The sequence below is a fragment of the Mobula birostris genome, chromosome 4, assembly GCF_030028105.1.
Source record: "Mobula birostris isolate sMobBir1 chromosome 4, sMobBir1.hap1, whole genome shotgun sequence".
NCBI classification, from domain to species: domain Eukaryota; kingdom Metazoa; phylum Chordata; class Chondrichthyes; order Myliobatiformes; family Myliobatidae; genus Mobula; species Mobula birostris.
The window spans coordinates 37513467-37532800 of record NC_092373.1 but is presented as its reverse complement, the minus strand read 5'-3'; the positions used below and the strand labels follow the sequence as shown (position 1 = coordinate 37532800).

Genomic DNA, 19334 nt, shown 5'->3' with positions numbered 1-19334 from the left:
ATCCCTACTACCTTCTTTGAACAAGGGGACAACATTCGCCTCCCTCCAATCCTCCAGTACCACTCCCGTGGACAAGGAGGACATAAAGATCCTAGCCAGAGGCTCAGCAATTTCTTCCCTCGCCTCGCAGAGCAGCCTGGGGAATATTCTGTCAGGACCCAGGGACTTATCCATCCTAATATATTTTAACAACTCCAACACCTCCTCTCCCTTAATATCAACATGCTCCAGAACATCAACCTCACTCATATTGTCCTCACCATCATCAAGTTCCCTTCCATTGGTGAATACCGAAGAGAAGTATTCATTGAGGACCTCGCTCACTTCCACAGCCTCCAGGCACATCTTCCCACCTTTATCTCTAATCGGTCCTACCTTCACTCCTGTCATCCTTTTGTTCTTCATATAATTGAAGAATGCCTTGGGGTTTTCCTTTACCCTACTTGCCAAGGCCTTCTCATGCCCCCTTCTTGCTCTTCTCAGCTCCTTCTTAAGTTCCTTTCTTGCTTCCCTATATTCCTCAATAGACCCATCTGATCCTTGCTTCCTAAACCTCATGTATGCTGCCTTCTTCCACCTGACTAGATTTTCCACCTCACTTGTCACCTATGGTTCCTTCACCCTACCATTCTTTATCTTCCTCACCAGGACAAATTTATCCCTAACCTCCTGCAAGAGATCTCTAAACATCGACCACATGTCCATAGCACATTTCCCTGCAAAAACATCATCCCAATTCACACTCACAAGTTCTAGCCTTATAGCCTTATAATTCGCCCTTCCCCAATTAAAAATTTTCCTGTCCTCTCTGATTCTATCCTTTTCCATGATAATGCTAAAGGCCAGGGAGTGGTGGTCACTGTCCCCCAGATGCTCACCCACTGAGAGATCTGTGACCTGACCCAGTTCATTACCTAGTACTAGATCTAGTAGGGCATTCCCCCTAGTCGGCCTGTCCACATACTGTGACAGGAATCCGTTCTGGACACACTTAACAAATTCTGCCCCATCTAAACCCTTGGAACTAATCAGCTGCCAATCAATATTAGGGAAGTTAAAGTTACCCATGATAACAACTCTGTTATTTTTGCACCTTTCCAAAATCTGCCTCCCAATCTGCTCCTCTGTATCTCTGCTGCTACCAGGGGGCCTATAGAATACCCCCAATAGAGTAACTGCTCCCTTCCTGTTCCTGACTTCCACCCATACTGACTCAAAAGAGGATCCTGCTACATTACCCACCTTTTCTGTAGCTGTAGTAGTATCCCTGACCAGTAATGCCACCCCTCCTCCACTTCTTCCTCCCTCTCTCTATTCCTTTTAAAGCACTGAAATCCAGGAATATTGAGAATCCATTCCTGCCCTGGTGCCAGCCAAGTCTCCGTAATGGCCACTGCATCATAATTCCATGTATGTATCCAAGCTCTCAGTTCATCACCTTTGTCCCTGATGCTTCTTGCATTGAGGTACACACATTTCAGCCCTTCTACCTTCCTGTCTTTAAAGTGAGATCATTGGTTGTGGGAACATCTCAAGGGATGGTTATGTGAGTGTAGTTACCCCCTTTTGTTCAAGAGCATGATGGTTGAGGAGTAGTAACTGTTCTTGAACCTGGTGGTGCCAGTCTTGAGGCTCTTGCACCTACTACCTGATGGCAGCAGCGAGAAAAGAGCATGACCTGAATGGTGAGGATCTCTGATGATGGGTGCTGCTTTGCTATAACAGTGTTCATGTGGATGTGTTCAATGGTTGGGAGAGCTTTACACATGATGTACTGGATGGAATCTACTACTTCCTGTAGAATTTTCCATTCAAAGGCACACCAGGCCACAATGCAGCCAGTCAATACACTCTCCACTACACATCTATAAAAGTTTGTCAAGTTTTTGATGTCATGCTGAACCTCCGCAGACTCCTAAGGAATTAGTAGTGCTGTCATGCTTTGTTTGCAATTATATATACATGCTGGGTCCAGGTCAGGTCCTCTGAAATAGTGACACCCAGGAATTTAAAGTTGCTAACCCTCTCCACCTCTGATCTTCCAATGAGGACTGACTCATGGACCTCTAGTTTCCTTCTCCTGAGGTCTACAATCAGTTCCTTGTTCTTGCTCACATTGAATGAGAAGTTGTTGTTATGACATCACTCAGCCAAATTTTCAATCTCACCTGTACGCTAATTCATCATCACCTTTGATATGGCCCACAACAGTGGTGTCATCTGAGAACTCGAATATGGTGTTGGAGCTGTGCTTAGCCACACAGACTTAGGTGTAAAGCAAGTAGAGCAGGGGACTAAGCACAAAGACGCGGTGCACCTGTGTCGATGGAGATCATGAAGGAGATGTTTTTGCCAATCTGAACTGACGGGGATCGACAAGTGAGGAAATCCAGGATCCAATTGTACTAGGAGGTATGGAGGCCAAGGTCTTGGAGCTTATTTATTAGTTTTGAGGGGACGATGGTGTTGAATGCTGAGTTGTAATCAATAAAGAGCATCCTGATGTATGCATCTTCATGTCCAGATGTTCCAGGGTTGTGTGAAGAGCCAATGAGATGGCAGCTGCTGTGGACCTGTTGCTCTGGAAGGCAAACTGGAGCAGATCCAAGTCACCTCAGGCAGCAGCTGATATGTTCTATCACCAGCCTCTCAAAACACTTTATCACTGTGGATGCAAGTGCAACTGTGTGAACATCATTGAGGCAGGTCACCACAATCTTCTTGGGCTCCGGTATAATTGAAGTCTGCTTGAAGCAGGTGGGTACCAGACACTACCAAAGCAAGAAGTTAAAGATGTCAGTGAACACACCAGCCAGCTGGTCAGCACAGGTCTTTAGTACTTGGCCAGGTACCCTGTCTGGTCTGGATGCTTTCCTTGGATTAAAGAGATTGTTAGTGCTGTAAATATCTCCACAGGCTAGCAGGAATCTTAGCTCAATGGTATTTCACCTTTTAAAGAGTTTTGACTGATGATCATGAATGCAGGACTATGAATCATTCTAGTAAATCAACATTGCACTCCTCCATAAAGCCAATAAACAGTTCCTAAGAAATGCTGCTCAAAACTGATCACATTATTGCAGATGTGCGGCAACCAGAGTTTTGTACCATACTGCAGGACCCCACATTGTTATTCCCTGTGATATTTAATACTTTACTAACTGAATGCTAAGAAGATTTGAATACAGAAGAAAAGAAATTTTACTATAATTTCATAAAGTTGCAGTAAAACTACACATGGGACAATGTATGGTGCTTTGGCCTCCTTCACCAAGAGTGTGCTTGTCATAGATGGAGTGTAGGAAGGGTTCATTAAGTTGATTCCAAGAATGGCAAGTTTGCTAAATGAAGATAGATTGAATAGACTTGGGCTGTATTCTACTACATTTAAATGCTGTTACAGTTATGCTTAGTTAGTTACCTAATAACATATCTAATATTATACTTCCACCTATGAGGCTTATAATATTGCTTAATTTTGCAATATCAAGTCTGGCACTCCATCCCATCATTTAAGTCGGTAATATGGTTAGTAGTGAAGTCTGCACAGTTCCTGTAAGAATACCTATTATTCCTTTTCTCTGTTTCCTGCTGCTGAGCCAATCTCTTAATTACATTAATAATTAATCTTTAAATGGATCATCTTCAATTTTAGTTTAATGCTTCTTTGAGAGACAATATTAAATGCCTTGTGGAACTACAGCCAAATAAGTGTCCACTTGAAAACATTGAAGGTGAAAGTTTTCAAGGAAGTCAATCATTGCATCGTAAATTATCTTGCAACAAGTAATAAATCATGTAATCCAGGGGACCAATTATAATAACTTCCAGCTTTAAGATGGGACACAATATGCCCAAAGTAGTAAAAAAAAAAGGACCTCCAATAATTTTGGACTTTGAATGAAAGAGTAATCATGGCGACCAACAATAACAACTTTGTAAAGCTGGTTAGCGACAACTGAAATATATAAATGACAAATAAGAATCAGGACACTGGTTTTTGAGCACCTACCTGTGCTGGTGGAGACTGCAAGGGATTATTATCTAATATAATTGTTTGAAGATGCCGCAAATTTCGGTAACAGACTGGAATTGTTGTCACTTTATTGCAGGAGATGTCTAATCGCACAAGTGGTAAATCTGCAAGTTCTAATAAGATAATGAATACTCAATTAGTTTAAAAGACAAAATGCTCTAAGTCCATTTAACTCCATTTACTGCAAATCTGAAAATGAAAATTAGGTGATCAATGAATGTATTTCAGAAACTTCTATTGCTGTACGCAGGATTCATCCATAACACTTAACAGTCACAGCATCATAGAACACTACTGCACAGAAATAGGCCTTTTGGCCCATCTAGTCCATGCTGCACTATTATTCTTCTTAGTCCAATCAACCCACACTCGGACCATAGCCCACCATACCCCTCTTATCCAGTTTTTCTTAAATGTTGAAATCAAACCTGCATCCACCCACTTCTGCTGGCAGCTGTTCCACACTCTCACCACCCTCTGAACGAAGTCTCCCCTCATGTTCCTTTGAACATGTCACCTTTCACCCTTAACCCATGAACTCTAGTTCTAGTCTCACATAACCTCAGTGGAAAAAGCCTGTAAGTATTTGTCATAACTATAGCGATCATAATTCTGTATACTGCTATGAAATCTCCCATCATCGTCCTAGGGTCTAGTGCAGGGGACCCCAACCATTTATGGAGAGGTCCATGAGCCCAGGTTGGGAACCCCTACACTAGAGAATAAAGTCCTAACCTATGCGACCTTTCCCTATTACTCAGGTCCTCAAGTCCCAGCAGCATGCATGTAAATTTTCTCTGCACTCTTTCAACCTTCTTTACATCTTTCCTGTAGGTAGGTGATCAAAACTGCACACAAAACTCCAAATTACGCCTCACCAATATCTTATACAACTTCAACATACCATCCCAACTCCTATAATCAATACTTTCATTTATGAAAGCCAATGTGCGAAAAGCTTTATGATCTTGTCTACCTGTGGCGTCACTTTCAAGGAACTATGGATCTGAATTCCCAGACCTCTTTGATCTATCACATTCCTCATTGCGCTACTACTCAATTCATACTCTGGTTGGTCATCCCAAAGTGCAACATCTCACACTTGTTTGCATTAAATTCCATGTGCCATTTTTCAGCCCACTTTTCCAGCTGGTCGATATCCCGCTGCAAGTTTCCTCGCTATCCACTACCCCCACCCCCCCCAATTTTGGTGTCATCCGCAAATTTGCTGATCCAGTTTACCACATTATCATTCAGATCGTTGATATAGATGACAAACAACAACAGACCCTGCACTGATCCCTGCGACACAAAACTAGCCACAAGCCTATAGTCAGGGAGGAAACCAGCTACTACCACTCTCTGGCTTCTCCCGTGAAGCCAAGGTATGATCCTATTTGCTATTTCATCTTACAGGATGTTACAGATATTACAGGAAGGCTGTGGAACTGGACAGCATCCCAGGGCAGGTACTCAGGATGTGCGTGGCACAACTGGCAGGTGCGTTTGCAGACATTTTTAATCTCTCCCTCCCCCACTATAGTGTGCCTTCATGCTTCAAAACATCCACTATTGTCCCTGTACCTAAAAAGAGCAAGGTAATGTCTGAACGCCTGGTGTCCTGTCACAATCACCTCAATAAACAAATGCTTTGAGAGGCTGGCCAAGAACTACACCTGCAGCATGCTACCACCCACACTGGATCCCCTACTATTCGCCTACTGACACAACCGATCAATAGATGATGCAATAGTCACAGCTCTACACTCTGTCCTCACACACCTGCAGAAGAGGGATGCTTCTGTGAGAATGCTGTTCTTGGACTGCAGTTCAGCATTCAACACCATAATTTCCTCCAGGCTTGACAAAAAGCTAAGAGACCTCAGCCTTCACCCTGCCTTGTGCAGCAGAATCCTGGACTTCCTGTCAGATTGCCTACAGGTGGTAAGAGTGGACTCCTTCACCTCTGCCCCTCCGACCCTCCAACACAGAAGCCCCTCAGGGCAGTGTCCTAAGCCCTCTCCTTTACTCTCTGTATACCCACGACTGTGTCACCACCCACAGTTCCAATCTGCTAATCAAATTTGAAGATGATACTACATTGATTGGCTTTATCTCAAATAATAACGAGGCAGCCTACAGAGAAGAAGTCATCACCTTGACACAGTGGTTTCAAGAAAACAACCTCTCAGTGTTGCAAAAACAAAGGAGCTGGTTGTAGACTACAGGAGAAACGGAGATAGGCTCACCCCTATTGACATCAATGGATCTAGGATTGAAAGGGCAAACAGCTTTAAGTTCCTCGTAATACACATCACCGAGGACCTCACATGGTCTGTACATACGGGCTGTGTGGTGAGAAAAAGCACAGCAGCCCCTCTTTCACCTCAGATGGTTGAAGAAGTTTGGAATGCTCATTCTCCCACTTTGAAATGCCATGGACTCGATCTGAGATGTCCATGGTCTTGGCACTTGAGAGACAACACAGTATCCGGGAATCTCATTTTCATCCACAGAACCTCTTCCACTCAACAATGAATTCCCTAACACTCCAGCTTGTCTCTTCTCTCCACCCCATTCCCTTCTGAGCCAGTGGCAGACTCAGTGCTAGAGAACTGACCACTGCAGTTTTCTTCTGCTAAGACATCCACCCTGCACCCCTCTCCAAACAGTATTACTGTTGTTGAGGGGAAAGGTCCCAGGGGTACTCTGCACTGGCTGCCTAAACCCTTTCCCCTCCTAACAGTCACCCAGTTACCCTGTCCTGAACCTTTGGTGTATGTCCTGTCGATCAGCCCCTCTGCCTCCTGAATGATCCGGAGTTCATCCAGTTCCAGTTCCACTTCCTTACCACTGTCTGTAAGAAGCTGTAGTTGGGTGAACTTTTTGCAGGTGTAGTCATCAAGGACACTGGAGGTCTCCCTGCCTTCCCACATTCCACTATCCAGCCTGGCATCCCCACTGCTTTAATTGTGTATTAAAAGACAACAAAAGAAAATTTAAATGAAAAAAATCTACCTACAGCTTCTGCCTCTCTTCGCCGAAACCTGAACTCCCCACTCTAACAATTGCCCATGCACACAATGGCTGCTCCGCTTAAACCTAACTTTTTATTGTACTTTGCTTGGCAAGTGCCTAATCATGCACAGTCCAGGATCCAGCATGTCCTAAAACTAGATAAAGAGAACACAATCAAATAATAACAAAAAATATTTTACTTGTTCATTTATTTATTGAGAAATACGATTCAATATTACATGTATTTGTTGGAAAAGGAATGTGTACCTTTGCTTTCAGTAACTGGTGTGACCCCCCCTTGTGCAACAATAATTTCAACCAAATGTTTCTAGTAACTGTAGATGAATTCTGCACATTGGCTTGGAGGAATTTTAGGCCTCTCCTTAAAAAAACTGCTTCAGCTCTGGGATGTTGGTGAGCTTCCTTCCCTGAACTGCTTGCTTCAGTCCTTTTACAACATTATTGTAAGATTAAAGTCAGGACTTCAATTCGGCCATTTATAAACACAAATTTTCTTCCTTTTAAACCATTCTGTTGTTGATTTACTCTTGTCTTTCAGATCATTGTCTGTTGCATTATCCAACTTCTATTAGATACAGAATCAGATTTATTATCACCGGCATGTATTGTGAAATATGTTAACTTAGCAGCGGCAGTTCAATGCAATACATAATATACAAGAAGAAAAAAATAATAAATAAGTAAATCAATTACAGTACACGTATATTGAATAGATTAAAAATTGTGCAGAAACCAGAAATAATACATAATAAAAAAGTGAGGTAGTGGTCACACGTTCAATAGAAATCAGATGGCAGAGGGGAAGAAGCTGTTCCTGAATCGCTGATGGCTTGAAAAGGGCATGCCCTGGGTGCTGGATCCTTAACAATGGATGCTGCCTTTCTGAGACACCGCTCCTTGAAGATGTCCTGGGTACTTTGTAGGCTAGTACCCAAGATGGAGCCCACTAAATTTACAACTCTCTGCAGCCTCTTTCGGTGCAGCAGACTCCCCCTCCAGCACCCCTCCAAACCAGACGGTGATGCAGCCTGTCAGAATGCTCTCCACAGTACATCTATAGAAGTTTCTGAGTACATTTGTTGACATACCAAATCTCTTCAAACTCCTAATGAAGTATAGTCACTGTCTTGCCTTCTTTATAACTGCATCGATATGTTGGGACCAGGTTAGGTCCTCAAGATCTTAACACCCAGGAACTTGAAACTGCTCACTCTCTCCACTTTTGACCCCTCTATGAGGATTGGTGTGTTCCTTCGTCTTACCCTTCCTGAAGTCCACAATCAGCTCTTTCATCTTACTGACGTTGAGTGCCAGGTTGTTGCTGCGATACCACTTCACTGCGACATAGCTTCATGTGATGAACTGCTACCCTAACATTCTTCTGATACAACTTGCCTTGATACTACTTTGAATTAATTGTTCCCTCAATGATTGCAAGCTGTCCAGGCCCTGAGTCAGCAATGCAGCCCCAAATCATGATGCTCATTCCACCATGCTTCACAGTTGGGATAAGGTTTTGGTGCTGGTGCGCACTGCCCTTTTCCCTCCAAACAGCAATTTGTATTTCCGACAAAAAGTTCAACTTTTGTCTCACCTGTCCACAGAACATTGTTCCAGAAGACTTTTGCAAACTTGAGAGGTGCAACAATCTCTCTTTTTTTTTGGAGAGCAGTGATTTCCTCTGTGGTGTCCTTTCATGAACACCATTTTTGTTCAGTGTTTTTCTTACAGTGAATACATGAACAGAGACTTTTGCAAGTTCTAGAGACTTCCTCCATTTGTAGACATATTCCCTAACTATGGACTGATGAATACTCAGGTCTTTAGAAATGCTTTTGCAGCCTTTTCCAGCTTCATACATCTCTATCATTCTTCTTCTAAGATCCTCTGAATGTTGTTTTGATTGAGGCATGGTGTACATAAACTGATCTTTCTTGACAAGAACAGGGTCTGTCAGTAACTGGACTTTGTGTGTCTGTTTTCTTGGGCAGGGCACCTCTACAACCTACACCTCCAATCGCATTTCATTGACTGGAACACTTGACTCACAATACTTTTGTAGAAGGCATAATCCCAGAGGTTCACATACTTTTTCTAACAAATACATGTAATATTGGATCATTTTTCTCAATAAATAAATGAACAAGTATAGTGTTTTCTTGTGCTACTTATTTAATTGGGTTCTCTTTACCTAGTTTTAGAACTTGCGTGAAGATCTGATCACATTTTTGGTCATATTTATGCAGAAATAGAGAAAATTCTACAGGGTTTACAAATGTTCGAGCACCACTGTGACTCTGACCATGGAATGATCGTTGGCGCTGGAAGTGTTAGTTTGAGTATCTCAGACACTGCTGACCTTCTGGGATTTTCATGCATAACAGTCTGTAGAGTTTACAAAGAATGGTGTGAAAACCAAAAAAAAAACATCCAGTGAGCAGCAGTGCTGTGGGTAAAAACACCTTGCTAATGTGAAAGATTAGAGGAGAATAGCCAGAAAGGTTTAAGCTGACAGAAACTCAAATAACCAAGCGCTACAACAGTGGTCTGCGGAAGAGCATCTCTGAACTCACAAAGTTTCCAACCTTGAAGTGGATAGGCTACAGCAGCAGCAGCAGACCACGAACATACAGAAAATACACTCAGTAGCCTCTTTATAAGGTATCTAATAAAATGGCTACTGAATGTATATATAACATTACAGCAGCAAGTAGTTACAGACACTGAACATGTTCAGCAACGTAACAGAAACTAATCCAGTTTTCAAAAAATATATATTTTTTTGAATGAAGAATCCTGGCTAATTTGTTACCATCCAATCCACTGACCAAGTGCACCTCACAGCAGTGCCAGGATCAGCCACTTCAGAACAAAGCTGGTTCTGTGCCTGGAACATTCAAGCCTCATTGAGAACACAATACTTCAACCATTGGGGAATCATAGTGTGTTGTCTTCTTTATGACCATTAGAATGCATTAAGTTAGTACAACATACAAACTTGAAAATACTTGCAGATTTTTCTGTTAACGGGAAACAAAGAAAGGCTTAACTCTTAAGATGTACTATAAAACTAACCTTCTGGTAAAGTTACTAAGTGATTTCTCCTTAGGTTCAGGTCTCTTAAAATCTCCAGGTTTCCCATCTGTGATGGTAATGTCTGTATCTCATTACAACTGACATCCTGCAGATATTGTTTGAAGAAATGAAAATTAAATCAACTGTGTGATTCTAGTTGCATAAGATAAATTTTTACACTCTCACTTAAAGATTCATCGTGCTGGAACAAAGTCCTATAAATAAACCAATCTTCCATTCGCTGTTTGAATGATTAAGCTGTTTTGAACTCATATTTAAAACAAGCACCTCATACTGATTCAGTTTAGTTGTACAAGATTAAAAATTAACTCCCATATTCCATAATATTCTGCAATTTATACTTATATCTTCTTAAAGATTTCTATTATCATGGACAAATCTCTTACACAAAGAACAGTACAGTATTATTACAGAGAATAATGCACTTAAGTAAAGAACACACTCCCTGGTTTTGCTGTTCTCATGAAATAGAGATTCCAAATTTTCAAAGCAGCTAATTGCTGTTACAAAGCAAAAAAAAATAACTGGAGGAATTAGGAATATCTAGTTAGGCAGGAGCATCAATGGGGGGGAGGGGCGCAGAGAATTGGACAGTCAATGTTTCATGTCAAGATCGTTCATTTGGGCTCCATTATCCAGTCAGTCCTCCCCACCGACTACCCCTTCCTTCCCAGACACTTGTCCCTGTAATTGTGCAAAAGAGTTACATCTATTCCTACATCTCCTCCTCCTCACATCTGAATCCATCAGTGTTATTTATTATATCCAGTGGTCCTGGTGAGGACTCTTCTACATAAGAGTCAGGACAGAGCTTAGCAGACAGCTTTGTCTGTGACGTCAGCCAAGATCTTCTGGCGGCCAGCTATTTTAATCAAACTTTCCATTTTCGTCCACTGCCAGATCCTGGCCAAATGAAAATTTTACTGGGCAGTCTCCAACTGGCAGCATGAACATCAAATTCTGAAACCTCAGTAACCATTCCTTCTCTGACCCCTTTCCCCATCATCTTCAGCCCTTTGTTACTTCCACCTACCACCTCCCAGCTTCTGACATTATTTCAGTCCTCATTTGCCTATTACCCTCCTCACCTAGATCCACTTGCCAAGTCTTGTTCCACCCCTTCCTCCACATTTTCTTCCTGGCCATTTCCCTTCTTTCTTGCCAGTTCAGATGAAAGGCGTGGACTTAAAATGTTGACTACTTAGTTTCTTCCATAGATGCTGCCTAGCCTGCTGTTTCTCCAGCATGTTTTGTATTGCTCTAATTCTAGCATTTGAAATATATTGTACGGCCAATAGCTGTTTTTTGGGATGTATGTTTTTCAACGGTTACAATCTTTTAAACCTTCCACTTCTATTTTAAGACTCATGACGTCACATGTAATTACTGTGTAAGAAGTGCTAATACTTTCCACTGTGCCTGTGCTTTGGAGAGATATAATATTAGTCACACTCTCCTGATCTTTCATTGTTGCTCTTCAATTTCAATTCCATCCACTTCCATCATTTGATACCACCTATTGAAGTGCATGATTTCACATTATGAAGTACTTTGGCAGGAGGAATCAAAAGGCAGATGGTTATGTAATTTATTTCCACAACTTCTAATTTCCTAATTTTTAAATAGTTTGTAAATCTGAGTGCCTTTTCTTTGTAATCAGCTATTTCATGGGCCAAGTTTGTTCTGGATCCTCACTTAATGATATTATACAAACTGATCATCAGGAATCCACAAAATATATACTTACCACAAAGTTGACAAAAAATAGACTGGTTACCACAAGGATTAAGTTCTGTTCAAATAGGATACCACAAAGGTTTCTTAATCTACAAATTAATGTGTTTTTGTCATTTGGCTCTGGTTACTAATATCTGTTGTATAGTTTCTCCATACTTACTTCTCTAAAATCTTCTGCAGTTCAGCACACTTAATATAAAATATTAATCTTCTCTTCTGCAAGATAATTCTAATTTCTCTGGTTGCTGGCATCTTTCTGCTAAATTTCTATTCTACTGTCTATCAAATCTGGGTTTTATTTGTGGTGCCCAAATAATTAGGTACAGTATTTCATGTAGGGATTAATAACATTTTAGTTTACTAAACTCTCCTTTAATTTCTACCCATTTTTATTGTGAAGGATCTCAGTTACCTAAATAACAGGCTTCTTAATTGGTCCTGCCACTTTCAAATAACCAACCTGTATCTAGATCCTCTTTAATATTCTACCATTCAGTATTGTTTTACAGTTCCATATTATGTTGCATTTTCCATGTGCCTGGACCCTTGACCACTCTGTTCCAGTGTTTACCATAAGCTGGGAGACTCACTTGCAATACAGAATTGAAAGGGCCAAACAACATGATGCTGTTTGTGCTAACATTTTTTTGGAAGGACACATTGGACAATGAATTCTGTATTTAGAGAAATATGTTTTTGTCTTGAGAATAAATAGGAATCCCAAAACCATTTATAAAAAGTGAGTCATTGCTAAACACTTCAAAAACTTCATGTTTAAATTTGGGGACTGGTCCTCGCCTTGAGAATGCACATACATAATTTTTAAAGATTTCTATTCCCACAAACATATATGGCATACATTTACAGCATTTCCCACTTGTGAAAATGTATAGACATAGCTAATTACAACCGAAGTACAAAACTGTTGTCACATTACTGCAACAATTCTCCCAGTTTGTAGCTACATTTGAAGTGGTGATGGACTATTGCAGAATATGTGGACAACGTATTCCAACAGTGTTATTAAGTCAGGAATCCCACAAATTTCAGTAACAGGGCACAGCCAATAACATTTATCCAAGTCCAGATCATATGTGAGTAGAGGAGAATTTGGAAGAGTACTTCTATCTGCCTAATCCTTGCAAAGGAAATCGGGAAGATTTACAGGTTAGCAAAATGCTGCAAAGAAGCCTTGGCATGCTACTAAAATTCATGTAAATGGTATGTACAGTACTTCGGCCATGATTTACTGATGAGTAAAGGATAGGAAGTTACAAAAATAAACAAATAGGTTAAATGAATGGGCAAAGAATGATAATGGCAAAATATGCAAAATTGTTCAGTTTGGCAGTAAAAGCAGAAAAAACATATCTAAATGGTCAGAAATTGCAGAGCTCTAAAAAGCAGCGGGATCTGGATAATAATTCACCAAAGGTTAGCTAGGCAACAATTTAGAGACTGATATCCAGAATGAGCAGTTGGTCTCATGAGAAAAGGTTGGACATACTAGACCATCAGTGTTTCGAAAACAAAGACAATTTTATTGAAACACATCAAAAAGGCTGACAGGGTGGACGTGGAGATAACCTAGAACTGGTGAACTACTTTTTTAAATATAAAGAGTTGCCTATCTTGAGTCATCAGAATTCCCTTTATCAACTGACTGAATAGCAAAATATTTGAACACATTTGTAGAATGTGTGAACATATATGCAATAAGCAAGAAGTTGGAGTGCATATTGGATTAAGACTTGAGTGTGGCTGGAGCTGCAAACATCTTCGAAAATGGAGAGTATTCCATTAAGCTCCCGATTTGTGAACAGTTATGAGAAAATCAGGAGTAATGTCACACTGCAGAATTCTCAGCTTCTGACTGCTTCAGTATTCATGTTATCCATGTACGTATAATTGATTTACAGATTTTGATAACGTGAATAGCTCTACCCACATTGCCTGAAATGTTTATATTAGATTGACCGAAAGGTGCCCATAGGCTCACCTATGCCATTTCTAAGCCACCTGCAATAGCAGGCTATCTTTTTCAAGATTTAATGCATTTATGGCACCAAATACAAATTTCATCTTTACATCATGTATTTTGCTTTATTAGCAAAGGTTAACTACCAGCAATCTACTTTCAAATCAATTTATAAACACACCCATATGATCACTCAAATTTGTAGCCCGAATTAAATTCTATCTCAATTCATCTGTCAGCTGTTCCTAGTCATCAGCAAAAAAAAATCATGATTGCGCATTATAGCTTAGGGCATTACTACATAAAAATCCAAAGTTTATTAGTCATTTAAGAAGACTGGACATAGTTTCCCTGATACCTCATCTAGTATGGATCAAGCCGTGAGACCAATGCTTTCATATTTGAATCATGGAAGGTTAATTAATCTGAACTGCAGAAACAGCTGTTCTTTAGCAATTACCACTGTTCCCAATTTAGAAACAGGAGAAAATAGGAACTACAAATGGACATAAAAATATTTGGAAGGAGGAAAATGCAGAACAGTAAAGTGATTCAGACATTTAGTTTTTGTATAAAGCAGATTATAGCTTCAGAATGTGTTCAAAAAGATGCTGTACTCTTGAGTACTCAGCATGCTCTTATATTCTGAAGTTGCAAAACTAGGTTTTTTTGGCTGTACAGTTTAAAGGACACCAGAAAAAAAAGGGAAAGTTAAGAACGTATCAACAAAGATGACATTCAAGAGAAAGAGTGAATGTGATAAAAAAACTTGCAAAATCTTTCTGTAAACAAAGAATAATACCAGACAAGCAAGAAACAAGTCCAATGGCATCCTCAAAACTATGAAAACACCAGTAGACAGCAAGATACCTATCTCTATAGGTATTCTTTGAAAACAGAAATGAGGTCTTTTAATGAAGTCAAAAGTTCAGGCCAGAATATTGAACTGTACCAAAACAAAGCTAAAATCCAAGCAATATGGGTTGCATTGAGTGTCAATGGTTTCAAATAGAACCAAAACATGGAGAATTGGAAATGGGAAGAGTGTTGAATGATATGAGCCATACTATGATGAATCACAAATGAAGATATTGTGCACCTTTTTACCCTCATCTCCAAATCTATTTTACCTGATTTTGACTCCATGGATACAATAATTTAACAGAAAATCTTGGAAACACTCAGGTGGCGAGACAGCATCTGTGGAAAGATACTTTATCAGAGCTGCAAGATGGTAGAGATATAGTACTTAAGAAAATAGAGACATGAAAGAGGTAAAGACAGGGCTTAATAATTTTAGATGTTAGTATCAATCCTAATTTCCCCTCCGACAGCAAGTGCTACTAAAGGAAAATGGAATCAGAAATCCAAATGGGATCAAAAAGGGAGACCAAAACTGTATACACTATTCCAGATGTGCCTGTAAGGCCCTGTAAAGTTGTCATGCTACAATTATACTTTTAAAAACACCCCCTTTATAAACAACAAGAGTAATAGAAGACAATTAGGTTATGTACCTTTTAAATTTCATGCTGTACCTGTTAACTCTGTAATTCACAGGAAAGGACATATAAAACATATGAATTCTGCTGAACTGCAACCACATGGACTAGAATGTACCGATGGATATTTTTCCCCCTGTAACTTGGCATATCCACAAATGTTTGGTACTTACAAGTTCTGTTAATTGCCGTAGTAATCCCACCTCTTCTGGCAATGATATTAATTTGTTGTTACTTGCAATCAGAACTTTTAAAGGGAGAGTACAGATATGTCCAGGTAATGTTGTGAGTTGGTTGCGACTGTAGAAAGACAAAAAATATCACCAGAGTTTTATTGGAAAGGCAAAGTGAAAGAAGGCTACCATTTCTGAAAGAGATTTTCTGAATCTTGTCAAATGAATAATGACAAACTATTCATGCCGTAATATTTAAGCACATGAAAGCACTATCAGAGAAGTAAATTAGAATTGCGACTGGGGATCAATTTCAAAAATAATTATCTGTCATTAATGACATTATTTAGCTAAGTATATTGTTTAAAATAATATAGCCAAAGATATGACTTTTTTAAAAAAGGTGAGTGAAAGTCAGAGAATGGTTATTAAAAACTTTCTTGGGTACTCTAGATACTCTAGATATTTTGGGGGCTCACTATCAATGGTTAATCTGTAAACAGACCTCGTGAGAGCACAGACAGATCTGGTGATTTTTATGTTGACTTACAAAATTGCTCAGAACAACAAATCAAAACATTAGTATGTCCTGAATCAAACTGAATATGAAATGTAAGACCTTTATTCTTCCTACCAAAGGGCATTACCACACACTTCTCTACATGATATTTGATGGGCCACTTCTTTGCCTATTTTCTAGGTTCTAGTAAAAAAAAATCAAACTTGCAATAGTCATTTGATGTCAAGCAAAATTTTTGCAGTTGTACCTCCTATGCATTTTCTGTCATACATGCAAAGATCTTACTTATTTTATAAATATACTACATGGATTAGGGTCTCTTCTACAATAGAAGCTTTGAGGGGGAAGCATTACACAGTAACCTTAGTTTCCAAGTCTTTATATGGAACTTTATTCAAGAGATTTCCACAGCATACGAATATGGATCCTGGAATGTGATAATACACAAAATTAAGACCATAAGATCATAAGATATAGGAGCAGAATTAGGCCATCTGGCCCATCAAGTCTGCTCTGCCATTCAATCATGGCTGATCCTTTATTCTATCTCCTCCTCAATCCCACCTCCTGGCCTTCTCTTCGTAACCTTTAATGCCATGTCCAATAAGAACCTATCAAGCTCTGCCTTAAATACACCCAATAACCTGGCCTCCACAGCTGCATGTGGCAACAACTTCTACAAATTCACCACCCTCTGGCTAAAGAAATTTCTCTGCATCTCTATTTTGAATGGATGCCCTTCTATCCTGAGGCTGTGCCCCCTTGTCATAGACTCTCCCACCATGGGAAACATCCTTTCCAGATCTACTCTGTCTAGGCCTTTCAACATTCAAAAGGTTTCAATGAGATCCCCACCCCTCCCCCCACCCTTCTGAATTCCAGCGAGTACAGACCCAGAGTCATCAAACATTCCTCGTATGATAACTCTTTCATTCCTGGCATCATCCTTGTGAACCTCATCTGGACCCTCTCCAATGTCAGTACATCATTTCTAAGATGAGGGGCCCAAAACTGTTCACAATACTCAAGGTGATACCTCACCAGTGCCTTATAAAGCCTCAGCATCATATCCTTGCTCTTGTATTCTAGACCTCCTGAAATGAATGCTAACATGGTATTTGCCTTCCTCACCACTGACTCAACCTGCAAATTAACCTTCATGGTGTTCTGCACTAGTCCCTCTGCGTCTCAGATTCCTGGATTTTCTCCCCGTTTAGAAAATAGTCTACACATTTATTTCTAATACCAAAGTGCATGACCATGCATTTTCCAACATACATTTCATTTGCCACTTTCTTGCCCATTCTCCTACTCTAAGTCCTTCTGCAACCTACCTGTTTCCTCAGCACTACCTGTCCCTCTACTAATCTTTGTATTATCTGCAAACTTGGCAACAAAGCCATCTATTCCATCATCTAAATCATTGATATACAGCATAAAAAGAAGTGGTCTCAACACCGATCCCTGTGGAACACCCCTAGTCACTGGCAGCCAACCAGAAAAGGATTCTTTTATTCCCACTCGCTGCCGCTTACCAATAGCCAATGCTCTGACTGTATGAGTAACTTTCCTGTAATACCATGGGCTCTTAACTTGGTAAGTAGCCTCACGTGTGGCATCTTGTCAAAGGCCTTCTGAAAATCCACTGCATCCCCTTTATCTATCCTACTTGTAATCTCTTCAAAGAATTCCAACAAATTCGTCAGGCAGGATTTTCCATGAAGGAAACCACGCTGACTTTGTACTATCTTGCCCTGTGTCACCAAGTACTCCATCACCCCCCTTAACAATTGACTCTAACATCTTCCCAAACACTGAGGTCAGGCTAACTGGTCTATAATTTCTTCTCTGTTGCCTTCCTCCTTTCTTAAAGAGTGGCGTGACGTTTTCAATTTTCCAGTCCTCTGGCACCATGCCAGAGTCCAATGATTTTTGAAAGATCATTTCTAACTCCATCATAATCTCTAACGCTACCTCTTTCAGAACCTTAGGGTGCAGTACATCTGGTCCGGGTGACTTAATATACCTTTATGTCTTTCAGCTTTTTGAACACCTTCTCTCTTGTAACAGTAACTGCACCCACTTCTCTTCCTTCACACACTACAACATCAGGCATACTGCTAGTGTCTTCCACAGTGAAGACTGACACAAAATACTCATTTAGTTCAGCAGCCATTTCCTTGTCCCCCGTTATTACTTCTGTCACATTTTCTAGTGGTCCTTTGACTCTCATTTCTCTTTTATTTTTAACACATTTGAAAAATCTTTTACTATCCACTTTGATATTATTTGCTAGCTTGCTTTCAAATTTCATCTTTTCCCTTCTAATGATTTTTTTAGTTGCTCTCTGTAGGTTTTTAAAAACTTACCAATCCTCTATCTTCCCACTAATTTTTGCTTTGTTGTATGCCCTTTCTTTTCCTTTTACAATAGCTTTGACTTCCCTTGTCAGCCATGGTTGTACTGTTTGAGGATTTCTTCATTTTTGAAATACACATGTCCTGCACCTTCCTCATTTTTTCCCAGAAACACACACCACTGCTGCTCCACTGACATCCCTGCCAGCAGCTCCTTCCAATTTACTTTGGCCAACTCTTCTCTCATACCGCTGTAATTTCCCTTACTCCACTAAAATACTGCTACATCATGCTACATTAAGACACATATAGTGTTGTTTCTAGAAGACCAGCAAGTTTCTGGTAGGATAAAGGGACTATTACATTGAGTTTATGATTTCTAGCAGCAAATGATGATGGTTTCAGTATGTATACCGGATCAAAGTGAGATGGATCTTGCGTTCCAGTGAATGGCCAAGGTGGTTGCAGGGGGAAGATTTATTATTTTAGAGATACAGCACAGTAACAGGCCCTTCTGGCTCAACAAGTCCAAGCTGGCCAATTGAATAATGTGACCAATTAACCCACTAACCCAATTAAACCACCTATACATTTGGAATGTGAGAGGAAACCCATGTAGCCACAGGGAGAATGTACAAACTCCTTACTGACAGCAGCAGGAATTGAACCCAGGTTGCCTGCGCTGTGTGGAGAACACTCAGTGAACGCAGTCCTTACATATGCACATTCACACACACCTTGTCATTCTACTGTCGTTGTGCTGAGTGTACACACTTCAATGTCCTTCCCAGTATATTCCCATAATGGGTTTTAAACTGAGCATTGGGCATGGGTTGGCTTTACGGTGTCTTTCCCACCACACACAGCGGAATATTCTACTTATTTAGTAATGGGGA

General features: G+C 40.2%; 1 protein-coding gene across 6 annotated transcripts in view; it reads right to left on the bottom strand.

Moving 5' to 3' along the window:
* The window catches only part of LOC140196269 (DISP complex protein LRCH3-like), a 144534-nt gene that overhangs the window by 92630 nt on the left and 32570 nt on the right, over positions 1-19334 (bottom strand). For all 6 annotated transcript variants that reach the window (XM_072255173.1, XM_072255171.1, XM_072255172.1 and 3 more), the window contains exons 3-5: positions 15562-15688; positions 10151-10256; positions 4013-4149 (exon numbers count right to left, since the gene is read on the bottom strand). In XM_072255173.1, the coding sequence (XP_072111274.1) occupies positions 4013-4149; positions 10151-10256; positions 15562-15688 (370 nt within the window). The remainder of the gene's footprint in view (positions 1-4012; positions 4150-10150; positions 10257-15561; positions 15689-19334) is intronic.